Source organism: Somniosus microcephalus, chromosome 6, assembly GCF_052327205.1.
Source record: "Somniosus microcephalus isolate GS21.2 chromosome 6, FLI_Smic_1.0, whole genome shotgun sequence".
NCBI classification, from domain to species: domain Eukaryota; kingdom Metazoa; phylum Chordata; class Chondrichthyes; order Squaliformes; family Somniosidae; genus Somniosus; species Somniosus microcephalus.
In genome coordinates this window covers 39,513,359-39,537,175 of record NC_140992.1, presented here as the reverse complement: position 1 = coordinate 39,537,175, position 23,817 = coordinate 39,513,359, and the positions used below count along the sequence as shown (strand labels likewise).

The window sequence follows — 23,817 nt, the reverse complement described above, 5'->3', positions numbered from 1 at the left end:
CCAGGTTAAATCTGTACTTAACACATAACAGTAAAATATGCCGTGAGTCATGTGGAACCTCAGCTCATTTAAATTCTACTTTTCAGCTAGTAGACATCAACTGCCAGCTAATAAACTGAAAATCAGTATCGGTTTAGGTACTGCAGCACCAAAAATAGAACAGATTAAATGACTAGTGTAGTGTAGTTTACCATGTCTGTATTGGCTGATCAAAGGGAAGCTGATGAATGAACTTATTCACTACTATATTGCCAGCTAAACTGCTGAAATAGTCAGAAGCTGCTGGCATCTAGGACCAGGAATAACAAGAAGAATCACACAAAATGTATCTCTAGGGAGTGGATTGTTTAAATCAGTTAGAACAAATGAATATAAAGAAAAATGTAAAAATTAAAACAGTTCTAATTTCAGTACACCCCTTTAAATATTAAGCTCTAAAAGCAAAAGGATTAAAGAAAGTTAATCAAATTGGGGATTAAGCTGAAAAACTTGGGTTTTCCCTCTTATAGCAAAGTCAAGCACTTGATGAGTCAGTATCTTTCTCTTGTCTTCCCTGGTCTGTGCCTTAAAGCAAACACCAAACACTGCCAGGCTGTCAGTCACAGTGGAATGCCAGAAAAATAGACTGCAATGGTTGTCACTGTAGACGGCAGTGTCGGGTATATGGTATGTGATGAGAACTGAGATACTGTGAGTGACTGCCAGTTAAATGGTCAATTGGGTTGTTTTTCTCAAAAGTTACAAGAAAACACACGCACTCATAAAGCATGCAGGAAATGGCAAAGTGATGGTTAGTAAAACTGGAAAACCTGCACAGAAATTTCTGACAATTGAGACACTGAGCTTCATGTACAATTTGGAATTACAAATTCACAACAGGAACACAGAAATGGATTGAAAACCTAACTTTTCAATACTGGAGGTGATAACACTGAGCTTAACCTTTGGTTAACTAGAGAAAATATAACCTAAAGTAAATTTCATATGTAGAAATAAACAGAAGTTATTGTTTTTCTTTGCTTACTGAGGCATTTCTGATATCTACCCGGTTCAAACAGCTACTATTCGGCACCGCAAGCCGCCTTTCACTCTACCAATCAAGAATGTCCACAGACTAACTAAAGCCCCTTTGTGAGAAGTGCTGTAACTAATTGTTAGAAACTTGATTCCATCAATGGATTATGTACATCATCACAGACAGTTATGGTGGAACTGACAATGGCCCAGAAATTCGGGTCTCCACGGGTGAGTACGCACAGGGTACTCACCCGTAAGCCCAATGGAAGTGCCGGTTTCCTGTATGCACTGCGCATGTGCGGGAAACCGACACTTCCGTTCCCCTGAAAGAAGGGGTTCAGAGGTCGAACGCGTGCGCAGTAGAGGCTGAGCGTGCGCATCGAACTTATGTTTTTTTTGCAGGTTTTCCCGGGAGGGTAAGTCTCCAGAAGTTAGACATTTAAAAAGCAGTCGCAAGGCCTGCTTTTTACAAGGTAAGTGGTGAATTAATTAAAATTAAAACATTTTTTCCACAGGTTTACTATTTTTAAATACTTTAAAGAAAGGTAAGTTTATTTTTAGCCCCATTAGAAAGTAAAATTATTTTTTTCAAAAATTTAAATTGTTTAAAAGTTATTTCATGTAATTTATAGTTCATTTAAAACATGTGATTTAAAAAAAAATTATTTGAAGATTTAGTGATGTTTTGGGGCTTATAGTATTTATAAGTTTGACAGCCCTTCCTGTCAAACTTATGAATGAAGCATTCCCTGCTCTGATTGGCTCCCCATGGCCCATGTGATCCCAGGGGACGCATCGAACTAACTGCGCCCCTGGGATACGCAAGCACTGCGCGCCGGCAGTTGGAGCAGGCCCAGGAACGGAATTCCACGGGGGCTCACAGCTCAACGGCCAGCGCGCAAGGTAAGTGCAGGTCGGGGGCTTGCACCCGCGGGAAGCCCCCGACCCGAATTTCTGGGCCATTATGTTGTGAAAAGACAGATTTTTGGTGTTGTAGCATACAATATACTCCTGCCATAGACAATGAGAGTGTATATTACATTTGCACATGCATGACAGTATCAAACACTTCAAGGTCAGGAACAGCAGATTTAGATACAGAGATGCACCCCTTATCTTCTTCTAACCTTAGAAGAACATGCCATTTCTGAGTAAGACTGCTAAATTAAGGACAGTTTTATGTTGTGAGCCTCTATCCAATGGTTTAAACCTCCTCAAACTCATTTCATGTAGGACCCTTGCAGCTAGCAGATAGATGAGACTTTAATCTCAACAGTTCAGGCTGAATTTTAACTTAGATTGTTGAGGTGAAAGGCCAGTGTCTAACCCATTGGCCCACACAACCCCATAATTTTTTTATTATACAAAAAAAGACTTGCATTTATAAAGCGCTTTCACGACCACCGGACGTTCCAAAGCGCTTTACAGCCAATTAAGTAATTTTTTTGAAGTGCAGTTACTACTGTAATGTAGGAAACATGGCAGTCAATTTGCGCACAGTAAGCTCCCACAAACAGCAATGTGATAATGAGATAATGACCAGATAATCTGTTTTAGTGATGTCGATTGAGGGATAGATATTGGCCAGGACACTGGGTATAACTCCCCTACTCTTCTTTGAAATAGTGCCATGGGAACTTTTACGTCCACCTTAGAGAGTAGACGGGGCCTTGGTTCAACGTCTCAGCCGAATGTAGATAACATATTTCATAAGTTAGTTGCGTGTTCAGTGTTGTTCACTAGGTCTCTTGCAGGTTTTTTTCATGGCCGTAGCAAGTCTGAGAGGAATTTCTCAAGAGTTTTTCTTAAATTGGCCTCAGGTTTTTTGCCTCTCCCAGAGCACTGCATGATTAGGTTGGCGGATCAATAGTTCACGTGGTTGCACCATGTCTCGATGGAATGAGCTTGATGGACTGGATGCTCTCTCCCCGCCCTGCTCTCTGTATGTTCCGATAATTGTAGCAAAGAAAGAAATTCTATTTATATTGCTCCTTTCACATCCTCAGGATGTCCCACAACATTTCAGTCAATGAATTACTTTTGAAGTGTAGGCAAATGGGGCAGCGAATTTGTGTACAACACGGTTACAAAAACAAGTAATGACATAAGTGGCCAGTTAATCTGTTTTGGTGATGTTAGTAGTTATGTTGGTCAGGACATAAAGAAAACTGCTCTCCTCTTCAAATACTGCTCTCCTCTTCAAATGCTGCTCTCCTCTTCAAATGCTGCTCTCCTCTTCAAATGCTGCTCTCCTCTTCAAATGCTGCTCTCCTCTTCAAATGCTGCTCTCCTCTTCAAATGCTGCTCTCCTCTTCAAATGCTGCTCTCCTCTTCAAATGCTGCTCTCCTCTTCAAATGCTGCTCTCCTCTTCAAATACTGCTCTCCTCTTCAAATACTGCTCTCCTCTTCAAATACTGCTCTACTCTTCAAATACTGCTCTACTCTTCAAATACTGCTCTCCTCTTCAAATACTGCTCTCCTCTTCAAATACTGCTCTACTCTTCAAATACTGCTCTACTCTTCAAATACTGCTCTCCTCTTCAAATACTGCTCTCCTCTTCAAATACTGCTCTACTCTTCAAATACTGCTCTCCTCTTCAAATACTGCTCTCCTCTTCAAATACTGCTCTACTCTTCAAATACTGCTCTACTCTTCAAATACTGCTCTCCTCGTCAAATACTGCTCTCCTCTTCAAATACTGCTCTCCTCTTCAAATACTGCTCTCCTCTTCAAATACTGCTCTCCTCTTCAAATACTGCTCTACTCTTCAAATACTGCTCTCCTCTTCAAATACTGCTCTCCTCTTCAAATACTGCTCTACTCTTCTTCTAATTGTTCCATGGGATTCCGTGTCTACCTGAACAGGCAGACGGGACCTCCGTTGAACATTTCATTCGAAAGAAAGCACCTACTGACAATGCTGCACTCCCTGCAACGGTGTTAGCCTAAATTATGTGCTCAAGTCTTGCAGTGGGGTGCAAAGTCACCACCCCCTGACTCAGAGGTAAGAGTGGTACCACTGAGCAAAGCTGCCACAAGTAATATATTATAAGGAAAAAGCACGCTTATGCCAGTAACTGTAATATTCTTGCGTTATATTTGTAATTCATGACTTCAGGTTGCTCCCAGTGATAGAACTGTAACTAACAGTACTTCACCCAATTGTTATATAGTTCAAAACTGCCCTCTCCAGATACAATCTAAGTTTGGAAAGTCAAAATCCATAATTGTACTGGTCAGCGTTTTCCACAGTTACAGGGGACACAGTACAAAAATTTCACACACTACATGCATTATAGAAATACTAGTTAAAAAAAACATCTATAGTGCAACTGCAGGTAAGAATAAGAGGTGCATGGGCAAAACAGAAATGAGAAACATATGCTGGGATTTAACAGCATTTTTTATCTCAACAAGACTGTAATATGCTTCATGATGCAGAACTCCTGGACCTACTTTGTCAGCAGTGACTGCCAAAGAATTTCTAAAGCCCTTTGGCAGTTGAAATTGAATATTAATGAAATATAATAGAGTGGACATGAAAGAGAATTTCTGCTTCACTAATCTCTGTCTATACAAGTGTTCCATTAAGTTCCTCGCATTTACAACACAACGCAATGGCCAGACTGTGTTCAAGTGTGATTGAATGATAAATGAGCTCAACAGTATTCACTGTTCAACACACACACTGTCTCAATCTCAGTTCTGTGCAGATCCCCCATCACACAGCAAACCCATGCCTCCAGAGTGGTGGTACATCACAAAATACCTTTGAAAAGAGGAGCTAAAATGGAACAGAGTGGGCAGGAACACCTTTTAAACTGGAGAAAACGCCGTAACTTACTCTTGCCAAAGATGGTCGGCTGAGGGGGACGTGGAGGAGGCTCCTCTGCAAATGTTAAAAGAGAGAGACAGCACAGGAAGAAAAGGCCAAAGTCATTAGCACAATCACACCACAGTGCACCAACAGACAACGTGCATAGCACACATCATTTAACCCTTAAAGAACCATCTGGTGGGCATTTATCGAAAAAGAATTGGCAGTAACCTGCACAGTGTGATGCTTTTCAACAATAGTTCCAGGACTGCAAGTTCAGATTTCAATTGCAACTGTATTTTCACCTTTATTAAACTTGCTTGTCCCAACTGGACACCAGTTTTTTGCCAAGGTATCCTATACACACTGCTCAGCAGTGGAGCTCTCCCTCTGGAGCAGAAATACATGTCCTACCAGTCACAGAGATACATGACCCAGACCTCGATGGCTATATGGTCTAAAGATACACACACACACACACACACACACATGGCAGATAGTAAGAGACAGTTTAACAGATTCTAAATAGAACAGTAAAGCAAAAGGCAAGAACCCCACCCCGCAACTCTGTATTTGCTAGTGAGTGCTGAAATAGTTCAGCATCCGCACCCACCAATTACTCGTGAGTTTAGTCATCTTATAGGCAGACCACAAAGGGCGACACCTTATGTAAACAAATGATCTCATGTGAGCGAGAATGGAAGCCTGACCTCATCCTCAACTCACACTCATTTTTCAAGCAGCAGTGCTGGTAGGGTTGGTTATGGAGAAATTCAGTGCGTCGCTAATCAAAGGTGCTGTGACATCCGTTTAATGGTCACCACTTCAGTTCTCATAAACTACATTAGGTGTAATCAGTCATAGATTTCTCAAAGTTAGGTGCATATTTAAGGGTTAATGATTGTGTTTCACTCAAAGAGCAAATCCAACTTAGAGAGAGATTTAAATAAGGCACAATAACTTACAAAAGAAATCAGGTAAATATCCATCGAGTAATTTTATATTTCAATACCTGTACCTACCTTTGCAAAAATATACATAATACAGTATAATGCAAATACGTCCACAGTGGCAATAAAAGTATTCACAAATATTGTTAGTGCATAAAATTACTTTTTGAAGGTCAATGAATAATTTCTACATGACTGTTAACTTTTAAGTAGAATGACAGTATAGGAATAGTGTAGTACTTTCATTGTAAGTACTATTACTTCCCCATTTCGTTAAGTAAACAAGGTCCAAACGGTGTTCTGTTCTATTGGAGACTTTATATATCTATTTCTTCAGTATCACCTCCAATACAGTTCCCCAAACTTGTTAGGGAGCCACTGAACTGATGTCAGGTATAACCCTATTAGTGAGCAACTTCGGCTGTTCTTCGTCATGTTGCCGGTTTCTTACACTATGGGTCTTGGCTCTTCATCGCAGGTTTCTCAATAATAGATGCAAAAAAAAGCATTCTTTCTGATCCTGTAGGATATCAAAGCTTAAAAGCCTCAGTACCAATTTGAGCATACAGCAAGGACTGTCATTTCACAGTGTACATGCAACAGGCTCTCTAAGTGTGTGGTCACTAATGTATAAGGATGGTACGACAAAAAGGTCTGAACTTAAAGGCAGGATAGAGCCTTTGCACTTTTTAATGTAAAATCTGCAAAATTGCATTTATTAAAGCTGTAACCTTCAATATTTTCTAGGAATATAGTACTGAGCTAAGGATCAGATTGGTAAATTTTCATTATCTACATTAGATGTAGACAGATGTTCGTATTTATTAGGGCACAAATGCTACTGTAGATTGAAGTAATGAAAATGTAACAGAGCCAGATAAAGCAGAGAAAGCAAAATTTGCATAAAGCATGAGATTGGGATTTTACTTGGAGTTCTTACTTTTTGATCTTCCTGGTAGTTGGGTTGGCCTGGTCGGCTTCATATCTAGTCCAAGGACATCTGGAGGATCCATAGGATTGCCCAGGTACAACCTGTGAGAAGACAAACCAGCCACCATAAAATGTGGACAGGTAATAACACCTGGGGAATCAAAACAGCTTAGCATTGAGTTACAGTGCAACAAGTCACCAATTAGGTAAGAAGTGGGCATGTGTATGGCTCCAGATGTTAGGAGTATACTTGTTCCGTTTATAGTTGTATAGATTGGGCCTTGACAAGGACAGCAAGTACCAATGTTATCCTTAGCTAGATGAAGTCAGCAACTTATAATTTCAGTATTAATAAGCAACTGCTGAGAGACTTTTACGGTATTTATCTAGCTGTGGCATGCATATTATAAGTGCAGCTGATCGGAGACTGCTGCTGCTGCTGCAAAAAAGGAGTGGTCACTATTGAAAAATGTCTCCACAAATTAATACAGAGGAGTGGCGCAAAATAGGAACACAGGAATGCACAGGACTGAAAAATACTATTGTAGTCCAACTGGCTGGTCCCAGTGTCTAGGAAATAGGATATCCAGCAATACCTCTCATTATAGTGCTGGGGTTTTTACCATTTTCATTTTTTCTTTTTTTAAACTGAAATTAAGAAAACTGTACTTAAACGTTTGGGCTGAAGTAGGTCTAGCACTGGCTCTTCCAGCAGTTAAGCTGATCAATAATTCCAATATCCGGCTAGACAGGGGAGGGTGGATGATGTTTCTGTGTACTTGTGCAAAACAGAAAAGACAAACACATCATGGAGCTGTTCTGTTGAGTCGTAAACAGCGGTGTATACAGTCAGCTTTATTCAATCTGTCCATGCAGGTTTACCACTAGGACATGCATGTAAAATATTAATTCCTAAAACCCGAAACAAGCATTTTACAAGAGGAACTCTAGAAAAACTGCTCAAAAAGCATAAATATACTGAAGCTGACCAACGAGCCTCAATCATCCACAGAATAAAAGTCCAATTTTTGAATATGTCAATCAATTTCTAGTCTAATATGCAATCCAGTGCAACTCTGTTGGAAATGGTTCTGCTGCACACAATTAATCTGAGATCAGTGATGACATCACTGCATTTCACCCCGGCCCAATACACACAGTAGAACTCAGTCATCTCACTAACCTGTTAATCGTGTCAGCAAATCAAAATATAAGATAGTTGCCTCGATAGAGTTTAATATTTTAGAATTTCATTTTGAAGTATAATAATGGCAGGTGTAATGCTAGTTAATGACTGGCAACAAGATAAAATATTCTGATAAATTTATTATTATTTGTCTGTAAGGGAGTGGGGCACTACAATCAGCCTCTGAATATGGGGAGGGCGGGGAATTCAACAAGAGCGTTTCTCCTTCTGATCATTAATAAAACTGGAAGCACGCGTGTTATGTATTTGTGATGACAGGATGTGACTCGGTTATTAAATGCCCATGGTCAAGTTGCTTGCAGAAACTCACTGTCCAAGTTCATACATAAATAGTCATGGGCAAAATACCAGACGCTGCCAACACCATAACCCAGTATTAGTCATTGCCTTAGAAAGAAATAATGAGGTGGGAGGCAGAACAAAGGAACAAGAAGTGTGTAACAGTATAAATGCAAGTTGTTGTTGTTGTAAAGGCAAGAATGGAGGTCAGCAATTTAATGCTCAAGTATGGATTGTGTGTACGTACCGCAAAACAATAGTTAAACTCCCAAATATGGAATATGTTTTCATACTTTTAAAGGAACAGCCCTTCTCCATAGAAATTAAAGTGGAAGTGAAACTGTGGCTTTTAAGTATACATACACTTGAACTGGTTTACAGTTCAGTGGAGTAAGGCGTATTCCGGCATATATGCAAACTCCTACGTACTCATCTATTTTGTCGGGAAAGCCCCAGCAGCGCTCAAGTTTGGTGTCTCCGTGCCCCGTGTGAATAAAGCTGTTCTTGAGCGGATGGCTGATGTCATGGGCTGAAAGGCCTGCGACGGATGTCACTGTGTTTCGTGGGAACTGTCCCACCTTCAGTGTGCGCTTGTTCTGACCTCGCCACCAATAATTTTCAGCCCTGCAAAAAGGGAGGTAAAAACGCTTATTAAAATTCTAAGACCCCGATACGATGACTATTTAGGCAGACAGCGGACAGTCTATTTTGTTAGTAGTCTTATGTTTATGAAAATTCAATCTAATTAGCATATATGATGTTAATATGTTCTAGTTGTTAGCAATAGCAAATACACTCTCCAAGTTTCAAAGGTGGGAAGAGTATATATTTGTGTTTACGTATGCTAAAATTAGTGGTCATTAGTACTTAGTTAATTTTTTTTTACTGTAAGACAATATACTCTCTAAACTTCACAATGATTATGGGTTTTGAGGTATTGATAAATGTGGAAATGTTTGTGTTACGAGTGCACTCCTCACACTCCAACAGAAAGTATTTTGTGAAAATTAAATGTGGCCTACAAATTGTTGTAATAAAAACAAAAATTTCAATTAAAATTCTACTCTCCCTGAATAAGAGGCCCCAGGTTTGATTTCCAGTCTGTGGTTAGTTGTTTGGTAGGAGTTGGGTGCTGAAATTGACAGGATGTTCATCTGCTCATGGCAGCTTCCTAAGGCGCTTCCAATGGGTTTAGGCCCATAAAATCAAGTGAGCCATGCCAGAGCGCTGTATTGGACTACAATAAGTTCCAATAGGAGCAGGCCTTCTAACATCTAAAGCAGTGATGAAGTAAACAGGGAAGAGCAGCAGGGAGAAAATTGGGTAAAGAGCTAAGGTACCAAAAGGGTGGGTACGGGGCACAGAGAAGAGAGAGAGTGTAAAATTTAAGAGAGTGCAGTCTTAGGAGACAGAAGGAAAAGTAGAACAAGTTACAAAAAACAAGCTGGCATTTCTCCAGCACATGGAACATGCTTGTTGGATTCAGTGTCTATGAAAGAAAATTTACCGCGGCAGGGCTTTGCGGGGGGTGGGAGGGAACCCGAAAATGTCAGGAATGTGGAGGTCCTGCCGAACTTAATGGCAGGACCTCATTAGTATTTTTTAACTCCCGTTTCCCGCCCAGCAGCCGGCCAGATTAAGAGGGAAAGCCAGCAGTAGAAAGCCACAGGGGATGGTCCCCAGCAACCAGGGAACATCGCAGATTGGTGGAGGGAGCTGGACCGACAATCGGGAGGGAGTGGGGACCTAGAGAGATCACAAGTTTGGGGGGGGAGGGGGGGTGAGGGGGCAGCCGATCGCAGCAGAGGATTTGCTTGATGGGCCGGCGGGAGCAGTCTTGCTCCTCCTGGCCCACAAGCAGTGCTCTAAAAAGCACTTACCTGCTGGATCAGGCTGCTCCTGCCTCCTGAGCCCTGGGAAACCCGACCCACAGCCATTAAATTCAAATGGCTGCCAAAATCTGAAGAACGGAGCCTCCTTAACATATAATCACTGAGCTGCCTCTCCAGAGCGGGTTACTCGGATGCCCCCAAACTTACCGTGGTTAAACCAGAAGTAGGTGTGTTCGTGGTAGGTTGGGATCAGGATCGGGACCGGGACCCTCTCCCGCCCATTGTGGGGTTTAAAATTCCCCCCGGTGTCACACTATTCAGCACACAATACTGTTTCTCTATAATCACATTGATCTAGCATACATAGCTCTGTCTCTACATAATGTAAAGTCAGTAATACTGGTTGATAACCAACCCCAACATAGTTGATAGAAGAAAACCTTTGCATCCTATAGCATCTATATTTTCATGCAGTGATGTCACTACGACAGGGATTTGCCTTGTTTTGAATGTTAAAATTGATCGACTTGTAATATTTCTTCATGGGGAGTTTGTGTCTGACATGTATGGTGATCATTTTAAATTGATTACTGATGGCTGCGAGCAGTCAGTCCAGACATTACCTAGACCAGGACGCCCACTATTCATGTGTGTTCTCTCCACAGATGCTGACAGACCTGCTGTATATTTCCAGTTTATTCTGATTTTGATCTATGGCTCATAGCTATGTAAATAGAGTGACTTTCACTTCCATTTTGTCACTAATCTCTTTAAGTACATTTGAAGAAACCAGGAATGGCCGCAAACAGGATATGGGTTGTGGAAGCTTTCTCACCTTATTGTTCAGCACCCAAGTGGGTTGGTTGAAACAGTCTGTTTGATTTGACAATTAATCAGTTGTTCAATAAAAGACCAACAGGCAGCCTTTCACACTATCTCTGTCCAGAAAGATGTAATTATTCAAAAACTTGATTCCTGGCCTGAGACACAAAGCTAATTGTTTGGGATTGTTAATCCATGAAGGTGTGAGAGCTTCTTGCAGTAGATATTTCAACTAGAATGTCTGGTGTTGCTGGTGACTGATAGCTCCATGCACAGAACCTTCCTGACAGAGAGATAAATACTGGCGCTTTTTCCTAGTTCACTCGCTCTCTTTTCACTGTTCTGGCACATGGGTGAAGGCAAGCAGAAGACTACACAAGTTTGCCTTTCGCACATAAAAGCATTTTTATCAAGAACGCAAGTTACTTAAACTCGTGAGGAGAACTGCTAGAGGATTCTGGACTTTTATTGTTTTGTAACAGATTTATGTAAGTTATATGAAGTTCCGTGATTTATCTATCTACTGTTGTTTGATTCTTGCTTCTGCTATAATTATTTCTTAATAAACCTGATTCATAGTTATAGCCTGTTGTAGTGTTATTTGTCTGTCAATCAATCAACAACAATTTGCATTTATATAGCACTTTTAATCAAAAGAGAATTCCTAAAGTTCTTTACAAATAAGTGTAAGGAAATCCTGATGCTGAGCCAGGGAGGGAGAGATTGATCATCAGAAATAATCTTTAATATGTCTAAGTTTCTAAAGGTGGCGAGAGAGGTGGGATGGTTTAGGAAGGGTGTTCCAAAGAGTAGGACCAAAGCAGCTGTGAAGGAAATCCATATTATTTTCACTGTGTACCTCATCGGTAAATGGATTTATTTTTCACTGGGGGCACACTAATTCAGAGATTACTTCTCGCACAAGCTCACATGTTGGTTCATAGCGAGCATGGGCTTGCCTGTTGATGTGGCCCTTTGCAGTGTGCACAAGATAAGGTATCTGGAGGACATCCAAACCATAATAATCACATGCACTGTGATTTTTCAGGGCAGGAGTTTCATATACTGTGGATGGAGGGAAAACTCACATTATTTGCCACAATTAAAACTGCCTGACATCTAAGGTTATGGCAAAATTTAAGACTCTCAAGATAAATACCAGATTGTGGTAGACACCTGTAAAGATTGAGTAATATTAAGTTGCCAATTTCATGAATCCGCTTAATGAATTTACCACAGTTTAAGTAATATTCAAGATGGAGGGGAAAAAAAAGGCACGTGAACGAATGCCCCATCTCCCATTTCTCTGGAGGACTAAAGCTGTTATAAGGATTAGACATCTGCTATTTTAATCAGGACAGGCAATCTCTACTTTACGAGTAAATGTGGAATATTACTTAAAGGAGACTTTTCACTGTTTGAGCGAAGGAAAGAGCCTAGAAGAATTGCATCTCATTTTCATCTCAAAGAAGTAATGCGCAACACAACAATATTTTCATGACATACTAGTGAATCATAATACGACTGTTCTCCCAACAATTTACACGCCCTTTTAGTGTGAAACTTTAGGAATTGTTTTTTGAGGTCGTCCTTGGAAAGAGTTGGCATGTTGTAAATAGCCCTATACCAACAAAATGCTGAACTGCCATGCATAAGTCCAGATTTCAAATCCAAGTCTGCACTCATTCAATTTTCTTTCTACTTAGGGCCACTAGATGGAGCACTTTGTAGGACAGAAAGAGATAAAGCTGAAAGCAACAGTTCCACTCCACAGAAGAATGACTTCTGCTTGCTAATTGTTAAGTTACATTAGTCCTGAAAAAGCCTGCTAACTCTCTTTGTCCCGCCATCTTGGATAAAGCATAGGGATCTAACATTGGGTATGGTAAGGAGGAAGAGACCGGGGTCAAAAGCACAAAGTTGTCGTGTAAACTTTAAGGATTACAAGCTTCTGCTGACTTACTGGACACTGATAATTCAGAAAGTATTCAATAATTTTTCATACAATGGAGAAATCAAATATCAATTTGACAACATGCATGCTAGTAATCAAGTTAATTAAAATGCACTTGCTTTTCCATCACTTTGCACCGTACACACTGGAAGGGCTTTTTAATTAACAGAAAATCTGAATACAATCAAGTCCCCGTTTTTATGCCACTGTACAAATAGCTTTAACCAAGAACTATCAGTGGAATTTAAAGGCTCACCCTCAGTACAGGCAACTTTGGTTTATCCGGAGGTTAACTGTCCGGAATGCTCGAGCCACCGGCAAAAATCAGGAGCCGATTCGTTAGGTTTTTTTTCTTTTCGTTGCTTTTTTTTCACCAGTCAGGCTCTGCAAGGTCTCGCTGAAGCTGTTGCTAAGCTACAGAGACGCTTGCAAGGTACGGCCGACTGTTTAGAAGCACAGGGTTTGTTGCCAGATACGGAGCTCCGTATGTTTCAACATTAGCGCTGGTTTGTCCGGCAGTTTTGATGGGACGGCAATAGCTCGGTCCCGTCGGTGCCGGATATCACAAAGTTTCCTGTAAATTGTATCATGGAATCTACTGCACAATGAACATTTCATTTGTTATTTTTGTGGGGTGTGAAATAAATAAATGCAACTTTGTTCTTTCTTTCATACCTGACATCTCTGTACCCGTTCCTGGAGGGAGGCTGGAAGAAGGATCCACTTTGATCTTAGATGAGCTGATGAGCAGTATCATTCCATTAAACAAACACTATGGCACTTGGCCATTCTCCACTGAACTGATCAGTGTTCCTTCCAGACAGCAACACACTGAGAAAAGGCACTTTCTTACAGACACAGCCTGGCAGTTGCTGTCTGCAGTTATCAGGGACTGGCTTTTATCCTCATTATCTAAATAATATTCCAAGTGTGGGTTTGTGCCCTGCAACCATTCATGTTTGTGGCTTGATCCACTGGCCAAAACATGCCGCATTCACAGAATAACATCCGTGAGAGGCGGTGCGCCGAAGGTTATTGGAGGCTCTCGCAGGGATCAGCTAACATGAGGAACAGCACACTATTCAGAAACTCTACACCTCAACCTGTTTCCAGAATCAGTTCGCAACATGCCAGAGCCACACAAGTGGAAAATTACTCATGAGTGGGTGGATAGAGACTGATGCCAAGTTTCACTGAACAACCTCATAATCAAAATAAACCCAACTGCTGGTACCGATCTATATTGAGAGCTGTATGGTGTCTAATGGAGCTATCAGACTATATTCCTTCATCACAAGTGTTTTTTCCCCCCCTCATATCCAACCATTCGTGAATTTCCAGGATTGTGCTGTGCCAGAAGTCCTCAATTGCAAACCGGCTCTGGTTTGCGCCCCTCTGAAATCCATCAAGGGCATAAAAGCTCCTTCCTCTCAACTTTTCTTTCACCACTCCCAACCTCCTTCCCTCCTTTCACCAAGTTCCTGATTCTTACCACAATACGGGTCCACAAGCATCGGGACCCCTTTTGGTACATTGTACACATGCCCATTCTTCATGCGTGAGCCTGGACAATGCACTTGGCAGGCTATTCAACTGTCTGGGGCACCACAGCAGAGTCGAAGCCTATCCACATTCGATTCCCAAACACTCGCAATTTCCTGCAGGAGTCACTGGACTCCAGTCGGGCACAATATTCCTGGCTGATTTTATCACCACTTTGTCAAGAAGCCCTAATTGCATTTCAGACCGAGATCAGCTGTCCCAGCACAAACCAGGATCAAACTTTTAACCTGGCAGGTCTGTCTTCATTCAGTGCCAAATACAGTAAGTTGGTGCCTTTACCAAATTAGAGATATGGGGAATTTTTCTGTGTCATTCTTTCTTCAGAAAGGAAGGAACGAAGGTTCAACATTTGATGGTGGCCTAACTGGCCTCCAACCTCCTGTGTAGGCACAATATGATACCTGCAGAGAGATTCCCCTGGAACTCACCTGGTTGCATGCAGACATATAATCGTCTCACTTAGTGCAAAGTTTAATTTTCCAAAGGGGCACTTTTGACAGAAATTGTTAACTTCCATTCTTGATAACTTATATATGCAAATATTTTTTGTCAATAATTACAACACTATTCCTTTGCTTTGCTATTTTATCAAAACGCAAACAAAGGACATTATCGAAGAACTTGTTCCTTACAATTGGAGAAAAACCATGAAGTTCTGCTGATCCCTAGCTGTGTTATTGTGTTAGTGCTATTGTTTTTATATCAACCAAAAAAAAATGTTTCCCCCGTCACTTGTTCTGACAAGTTTCTTCCCTCTTCTTCTAAAGGCATTGACTCCTTGCCAGGGTAATTACATGGGCGCCCACTAGTACAGTGCCCAATTTTCTATCAGTTACGTGTGAGCCTCGACAGCGAGTGTTGGCGTACTATTCAACTTCAGAGGGCATCACAGATGAACCCAATCCTGTCCTCATCCAATGTCTACATGTGCACTTCCCACAAGAGTCCCTGGATAGTGAACAAAGCAGCATGAGCTTTTCCTCACCTAGCCCAGGACGCCATGGCCAATTGCAGAGCCCCTATTGCTGTGCTGGCGGAGATCAGCAGTATGCCGTTGTTTTACGGGCAATAAAATCCTGTTGCAGCTGCAATACGCAGGCACACACATACCTGCCCTCGATGACCGTGATAACGTCATTCATCTGAATTTGCAGTTTGTCCACTTCACTGAAGTCCTGCAGTGCTCGCATGTCTGTGGGTTGGGCCTGTGCCACAAATACATCTATTAGCATTTCGGACACAAAACTCAATCTCTTAAACAAGGTATTACTTTGCCAGTGAAGTGATAATTCAGACAAATGGAATGTGAAAACCAGGACACACTAACACCAAAATGTCAGGCCCATTTCCATCCACAAACACAGGGGCACCCAAAATCAGTCCAGAACGCCAAGCAGAAACCTGGGAATTGTGCTAATTTCTCAGCAGGAATGATGGCGAGAAAGGAAGAGTTAACCCAGGCTGCTCGTGGTTTCTGTTGCAACCACGTGCAACATACAACTGGATTAGGGATTAGTGAACTGGGAAGCGAATCGAGAGGGAGGAATAATTACTCTTCAAGTTTAAAACAAATTCAAGTATCACTGAACATTTGGGAGCTCTGTAGGAAATTCTGTATTTAATTCGACAGCTATGCATAGATTCTGAACATCAGCACTTTGGGTTCAAACTATATTCTGCTGCCCCACAACCTCTGAGCAGCACTCTGGCAGCCTGAAGCCTCTCGGCAGTCTCAAGCTTTGATGGAGTCGAGCTGCTTTCTTTTGCCTGTAGAATCTTCTGACGGTTAATCCCGTGTTTAGAGAGCTAACTATTTTTAATTGAACTTTTCAGCCTATTTTTGACAGGAATTATTCTGTCCTCTCCTCGCTGTCTGTGGCATGTCTGTGCCTTGTCCCTGCTTCAATTTCCAACACGTTGAAACAGATTTGAGATAATTCCAAGTAATAAGTGTACCACTATCACCAGCACTGGATATGATATCAGTATGTTAACTCACCTCAATCAGAAAGTCTCGGAGTGCCACAAATGTGGGTCGGTCCTCAGGTTTGTGCGCCCAGCACTGCAGCATCACATTGTAAATATCCTGGGGACAGTCTTCAGGCCTTTGCAACCTCTCGCCCTCCTTATCAATCTTGTGCAAGATCTGGAAAGGGGGAAAATATTGGTGTTGTAATCTATAAAGACAGCGGGCCAGGTGAACAAATAAATCATCATAGCCCCACATACAATCCACACACACAACCATCCATGTGCACACACACCTGTACACATACACAAGTATAAACTAACCAGTGATAAGTTTTGAGAGTAAAATTAGTTATTTTTGTAAAACTAAGGTCATCCGTATTGTCCTGCACAAGACACAAACATGTGCAAACATGCATACATGTATGAAATTATACATACACAAGCTCAGCCACAAAAGCTCTGAATTACATGTGAATAAAAACAGCTGCACACACATATACTCGAGCCAAAGAGACAAACAAAAACACACAGGCTGTGAAACACACACAAGTACTTGCACACACATGTGTAGACACACATACACATATCCACGCCATCACTAAGACCGCCTATTTCCACCGCTGTAACATCACCTGACTCCACCAATGCCTCAGCTCATCCGCTGCTGAAACCCTCATCCATGCCTTTGTTACCTCTAGACTTGACTATTCCAACCTCACTCCTGGCTGGCCTCCCACCTTCTACCCTCCGTGTAACTTGAGGTCATCCAAAACTCTGCTGCCCGTGTCCTAACTCACACCAAGTCCGGTTCAGCCATCACTCCTGTTCTCGCCGATTTACATTGGCTCCCGGTTAAGCAATGCCTTGATTTTAAAATTCTCATCCTCGTTTTCAACTCCCTCCATGGCCTCGCCCCCTACCTATCTCTGTAATCTTCTCCAGCCCTACAACCCTCTGAGATATCTCCGCTCCTCCAATTCTGGCCTCTTGAGCATCCCCAATTTTAATCGCTCCACTATTGGTGGCCGTGCCATCAGCTGCCAAGGCCATATGCTCCGGAATTCCCTCCCTAAACCTCACCGCCTCTCTTTCCTCCTTTAAGACGCGCCTTAAAACCTACCTCTTTCATCTGCTTCGGTATCTCCTTATGTGGCTCGGTGTCAAATTTTGTTTGATAACACTCCTGTGAAGCACCTAGGGACTACGTTAAAGGTGCACTATATAAATACAAGTTGTTGTTGCATAGATTAACCTTTAATAAATTTGCTGACACAAACCAAAATAGACATACAGTTATACCCACTCTGAGGCACATACATACAGACACCTTTGAGCCACATATGCATAGTGAAACATACAAAAGACACACTGGCATACTCCATATACCCACACAGATATAGACACGCTCAAGTCCAATACCTGACTCCCATTGAGGCCTATCCAAGGCTCCTGGCCATACGTATACATCTCCCACAGAGTGACACCAAACATCCAGGTATCGCTGGCATGTGAGAATGTCCGAGTCTTCAGACTTTCAGGAGCACACCTACCAAAATAAACAAACCAAAGACATTTGATAACAGCAGTAAAAGAACAGGCTTCGAAACACACGATTGAGACGGTTTTTTGGCTTTAAAATCAATGGAATTAAAATGGGGTTATACATTTATTTCCCGACAGATTATACAGGAACAGGAGGATTTATACTCGCAAGTGACAAATTCAAGGCTGTGCTATGAAAACTCTTAAGAGTGGAATAACTCTGAAGCTCATTATTCTTGGTTGAGTACCACAACTAAGGCAGATAATTAAAACATAAACTCGCAGGGATGACCCAAATAAGTATAACTACTACCAAGAAACTGAACACCAACAAATCCTTCATACACTTATGTAAGCTGTTCCCAGATCACTTTACAAAGTGCAACGGCACCACCTGCAGGCAGAGATCCAGTGCAGTATTACATCAAGGAAACTTCAGGGGCCAAATTTCCGCAGCCGTACCCCGCCTGGGCACCCTCGGACAGTTAGTGGGCACTAGTGTTTCCAGCAGCAGAGGGCAGGCGTTCGAACAAGATGCATCCCAACTGGCACGAGCGCCCGTCAGCCCCGTGAGAATAAGGTGCCCTCCCACTTACCCTCACAAACTTTGGTGGAGTCACCGCTATAGGGCGACGGCATGCATGTGATCCCAGCGTATCTGCCAGGATCGTGGTCCATGGATTTTTGCCCCCACTCATTTAAACCAAGAAAACAAAAGTGGATACTGATCACTTAAAGGGGAGTGATAATTTAAAGTATTTTACTCATCCCCAGCAAACTTATGATAAAATTAAATGCAGTTGAACAGTCCCAACTGCTTCATTGCAATATTGTAGAGAAAGCATTATTGAGTAGATGTATAATATATATTGAACTTATCGGCAATTGGTGGCAAATCATCAATAAACGTACAGTAGTAACATTCATTAGTTCTTTAGTGTGAATATCAAAAGTAAATCCTCTATCAGATTACAGGGCTGTCATTAACCCTAGGTTTATAACAGAGGTGTATGGTGCTACAGTAAAATTAACAGTTTTACACTTATGAATGTTACTGATGTAGGTGATTGAAGTTCATGCAACATCATTAGCACAAAAGCTCGTTCCTCTCAACATCACTGGCATTACAAAGTACATCAAGGGAAAATAACCAACTGCAATTTGTTTATAAAACAGCTTTGATAAGAATTAAATTAGTGTAGTACAGTAAATGTCACTGCACTACTCAGCATAGTTAGAACAGAAACACACACAATGTCACGGCACTGCTCTGCACAACTAGAACAATAAATCCGTGGAACAGGGCGGCTGCAGCCCCAAGTACTTCTTTTTTCAAGTCCTCACATTTAATTAAGCCCGTTCATGCAGATTAATGAAATTTAATTTAACACAGTGTCCAACACCTGGCAATGTAAACACAAGTGTTTAAGAGGTGGTAGCTACTGCTGCCTCACTCCTGACAACCTCTTCTTTCTGTCGCCTCCATCAGTTTGCGCTTCTTTCTTCTTCTCCTCTTTTCCAACTCCTTCACCTTAACCTGAAATTTGGAGCTGCGTGCGTCGATGCTGTAGCCAAAGCACTCCCTGGCCTCAGACAGCAGGCGCTACCGCCTGGCTTTCTCCTCCCTCTGCGTAATTCAGCTCCCACTTCTCCCGCCTCCAGTTTTCAACCACCGTGGGCATCTTGGCCATGTTCGCCACATTCAGCTTTTGTCTCACCACTGCTTCTTCCGGAGCTCCAGCTCCTTGGCCCAGAGGCTGCTCCTCATCTCCTGCAGGCTGGGCTCCCACTCGCTCTGGATCCAGACCATCTCCCGCAGCTGCCCCGGGCTGGGCCACAAGGCGGCGGCCTGGTACCTGCTGTACAGTCTGCGCTCAGCCCGGCGGCCGCACTGCCACTCCGGGCTCTCCCGGGCCGGGCCAGGTGTTGCAACAGGCCACGGCCATCCCGGGGACCCAAGGAGGCTGCAGGCCAGCCCCAGCGGCATAAACCCGATTCCTCAGGCCATTTAAAGCCCCCAAGAGGCTGCAGAGATGATGCACTAAGGGCGCTGCTATTTTGGGACTGGCTAAATGTTTCTGTCTGGTTGTGTTAGAATTGAGTCATGAAGTTACTGGGAATATCGGGGTCCACAACTTCACTAAAAATGAATAAATTAAAACAAATTCCACCGCCCTGCCACCCCCTCACCGCCCCCCCCCCCCCCCCCCCGGTTCTGTTCCATGTACAGGAAACTTTGTGCAATCCGGAGGTGAGCTATCCGGCAATCTGGAGCCACCGGCAAAAATCAGCAGCCGTTTTTTATTCTTTTTGTTTGTTTTTTTTGCTTTGTTTGAACAGTCAAGCTGTGCAAGGTCTGTAGCTATAGCAACAGCTTCAGCTACAGAGCTTTAGGGCCACACCCGAGTGTTTAGAAGCTGTTGCTAAGCAACAGTGTTTGTTGTCAAATACGGAGATAAGAATCTCCGTATCTCTCAACATTAACTCTGGAGAGTACGGCAGTTTTGAGGCAACGGCAGCAGCTCGGTCCCGTGGGTGCCGGATAGCACAAAGTTTCCTGTAACAGGTCTTTCACATTGTAATACACAAAGCATTTAACTATAAGAAGATTGATGGAAGTAGAAGTTGCCATTTCCATCGATTTTATCACACTGGGATATATCTCTTTCTTCAACAAGATTAATCAAAACAGCTGATGCTTAATACGAGTTCTACAACGGCTTGTGGGGGAACCGCACACTTCTGAGTGAGTTTGAACTGTGCAGGTTCCAGCTCTGCATGTGTGACATGGTTGCAGTGCAAATAACTTCCCACACGTACCAGGCAAAGGGGACCTTGCGATGTTCCTGCATGACGTAGTGATCATCGTTCTGTGGAAGAGCTCTCATGAGTCCAAAATCTCCAATTTTCACTAACTCATTCGAGGCCAGCAAGATATTCCTGGCTGCCAGGTCCCGGTGAATGAAGCGCTTGGACTCGAGGTAGGCCATGCCATTTGCGATCTGTATTGCATACTGGCACAGTGTCGAGATGAGAAAGTAGCCTTGGTTTTTTCTCAAACGATCCAGTAAAGAACCAAGTGGAGCTAGTTCAGTAACCTGCAGAAAGCAAGATGGATATTGTTAAAGGAATCTGTAAGTAGAAATAAAAAGCAAGTGAGTTTGGCCTGACAGTAAGTGCATTCTTTATGGAACAATGCAATACAATACTTCAGCCTTGTCCATTCTACCTTTTTTTTAACTTACAAAAGGAGATGGGTGATGCAGTGTCATTTAACTTAGGAATCTAGCTTAAAATCAGGCCTGACAAAAGTTATTACAGTTTCCGCGCTCTAATAGGGAACTGGAGTGGGTGGGGGTGGGAGAGAAACTGCCGGGTAGAGCCTTGCAACCTTTGTGACATGCCTTTTATTCTAGTCCTAGCATGAGGTTCAATGATCCCATCCCCTGCTGACTGGTAACCCCTCTCCCTAACATTTGCCTGAGACTGAACCACACTGTTAGCAACCTTGGTGTCATATTTGACCCTGAAGTGAGCTTCCGACCACATATTTGCGGCATAATTAAGACCGCCTATTTCCACCTCTGTAACATCGCCCGTCTCCGCCCTTGTCTCAGCTCATCTGCTGCTGAAACCCTCATCCATGCCTTTGTTACCTCTAGACTTGACTATTCCAACGCACTCCTGGCTGGCCTCCCACGTTCTACCCTACGTAAACTTGAGGTCATCCAAAACTCAGCTGCCCGCGTCCTAACTCTACTTGACGTAAACTTGAGGTCATCCAAAACCACCGAGTCCCGTTCACCCATCACCCCTGTGCTTGCTGACCTACATTGGCTACTGGTTAAGCAACGCCTCGATTTCAAAATACTCATCCTTGTTTTCAAATCCCTCCATTGCCTCGCCCCTCCCTATCTCTGTAATCTCCTCCAGTCCCACAACCCCCCACCGCTCCCCTCCCCAACCCAAGATATCTACGCTCCTCTAATTCTGCCCTCTTGAGCATCCCTGATTATAATAGTGGCCATGTCTTGTTGCCTAGGCCCTAAGCTCTAGAATTCCCTGCCTGAACCTGTCCGCCTCTCGATCTCTCTTTCCTCCTTTAAGACGCTCCTTAAAACCTACCTCTTTGACCAAGCTTTTGGTCATCTGCCCTAATTTCTCCTTATGTGGCTTGGTGTCAACATGTTGTTTTATAACACTCCTGTGAAGCACATTGGGACGTTTTGCTACGTTAAAGGCGCTATATAAATACAAGTTGTTGTTGTTGTTAAGGGAATGAGTTTGGCCAGTCTCCATCCAGTTCTCAGTGGGCATAAATCCACAACACAAAACTGCTTCAAATTAAGCGCAACTGGTATTAATTTGGCAGTTTCACTCAGCGAGACCATAAATGTTGAAAATGGAAACCTTACACTGCTGAACTTGCAGTTAAGACACATTAGCAGGGTACATACGTGGGAGCACAAATTGCAGCTGCTCTGTGCTGTTACAGATCTAGGACTGATCCTGTCAATTTGCGCACAGTGGAAAACTACAGACATTTTCCGGCACTAGCAGTACCCGCTGCAGGCTTAAAAAAAACTTACCGAGAGGGAAGAGGATATGAGGCAGAAACAGGGACAAAATAAATAAAATCTGACTGTTTCTCTGTAATCTCTCTAAATTGCTCCTTACCATTTTCATAGGGTGGGTCAGTACGACACCATACAGGCGAATAAGGTTGAGATGGTCGAGAGAATGCATGGCATTAACTTCTCGTATAAAATCATCCAGAGCGTCAGGTTGGTTTAATACATCGGTTTTCAAGCACTTCACAGCCACATTCATCTGGTTAAAAAGTAAGTATGAATTAGCTCCAAGTGCCAGCCACCTTTTCACACTGCCATCTAGATATGCCTAGTCCCCACTATTAACATGTATAATGTTACTCCAGAAAATCTTACACAGAATTTATCCTGAACTAAAGGTCACAGGGATTCAGTTCCATTTTACAACTCGCAGTTTTAACAACACTCATTCCCAAGGCAGACTGATAAAGAAATTCAGCCTCACCAGTCTTGGAATTTGTCAGTATTTACACAGGATTTACAGCATAGAAACGTGCCACTCGGCCCAACAGGTCCATGCCAGTGTTTGTACTCCATACACGCCTCCTCCTACCCTACTTCATCAACCTCCATCAACATATCCCTCTATTCCTTTTTCCCTCATGTGCTTACCTAGCTTCCCCTTAAATGCATCTATGCTATTCACCTTGTTTTTTTTAATTCATTCATGGGATGTGGGCGTCACTGGCAAGGCCAGTATTTAATGCCCATCCCTAATTGCCCTTGAGAAGGTGGTGGTGAGTCACCTTCTTGAACCACTGCAGTCCGTGTGGTGAAGGTACTCCCACAGTGCTGTTAGGGAGAGAGTTCCAAGATTTTGACCCAGCGACAATGAAGGAATGGCGATATATTTCCAAGTCAGGATGGTGTGTGACTTGGAGGGGAACTTGGAGGTGGTGGTGTTCCCAAGCACCTGCTGCCCTTGTCCTTCTAGGTGGTAGAGGTTGCAGGTTTTGGAGGTACTGTCGAAGAAGCCTCAGCGAGTTTCTGTACTGCAAATGTAGATGGTGCACACTGCAGCCACAGTGTGCCGGTGGTGGAGCGAGTGAATGCTTAAAGTGGTGGATGGGGTGCCAATCAAGCAGGCTGCTTTTTCCTGGATGGTGTCGAGCCTCGTGAGTGTTGTTGGAGCTGCACTCATCCAGGCGAGTGGAGAGTATTCCATCACACTCCTGATTTGTGCCTTGCAAGTGGTGAAAAGGCTTTGGGGTGCTAGGAGGAGAGTCACTCGCTGCAGAATACCCAGCCTCTGACCTGTTCTTGTAGCCACAGTATTTATGTGGCTGGTCCAGTTAAATTTCTGGTCAATGGTGACCCCCCA

The 23,817-nt window shown here is 42.8% G+C and overlaps 2 protein-coding genes across 10 annotated transcripts in view; both read right to left on the bottom strand.

Moving 5' to 3' along the window:
* The window catches only part of tnk2b (tyrosine kinase, non-receptor, 2b), a 135,502-nt gene that overhangs the window by 25,672 nt on the left and 86,013 nt on the right, over positions 1 to 23,817 (bottom strand). For 6 of the 9 annotated variants that reach the window (XM_085990070.1, XM_085990068.1, XM_085990072.1 and 3 more), the window contains exons 5-12: positions 22,564 to 22,716; positions 20,707 to 20,984; positions 17,764 to 17,890; positions 16,373 to 16,519; positions 15,484 to 15,578; positions 8,632 to 8,826; positions 6,727 to 6,818; positions 4,789 to 4,908 (exon numbers count right to left, since the gene is read on the bottom strand). In XM_085990070.1, coding sequence (XP_085846196.1) covers positions 4,789 to 4,908; positions 6,727 to 6,818; positions 8,632 to 8,826; positions 15,484 to 15,578; positions 16,373 to 16,519; positions 17,764 to 17,890; positions 20,707 to 20,984; positions 22,564 to 22,716 — 1,207 coding nt within the window. The remainder of the gene's footprint in view (positions 1 to 4,788; positions 4,909 to 6,726; positions 6,819 to 8,631; positions 8,827 to 15,483; positions 15,579 to 16,372; positions 16,520 to 17,763; positions 17,891 to 20,706; positions 20,985 to 22,563; positions 22,717 to 23,817) is intronic. The other 3 variants (XM_085990066.1, XM_085990074.1, XM_085990073.1) reach the window with 3 other exon arrangements.
* Positions 18,494 to 19,983, bottom strand: gadd45gip1 (growth arrest and DNA-damage-inducible, gamma interacting protein 1). Its single transcript, XM_085989437.1, is given in 4 exon segments — positions 18,494 to 19,369; positions 19,371 to 19,523; positions 19,525 to 19,606; positions 19,609 to 19,983. Coding segments are annotated over 4 exon segments (558 nt in total). The 5' UTR covers positions 19,874 to 19,983; the 3' UTR covers positions 18,494 to 19,311.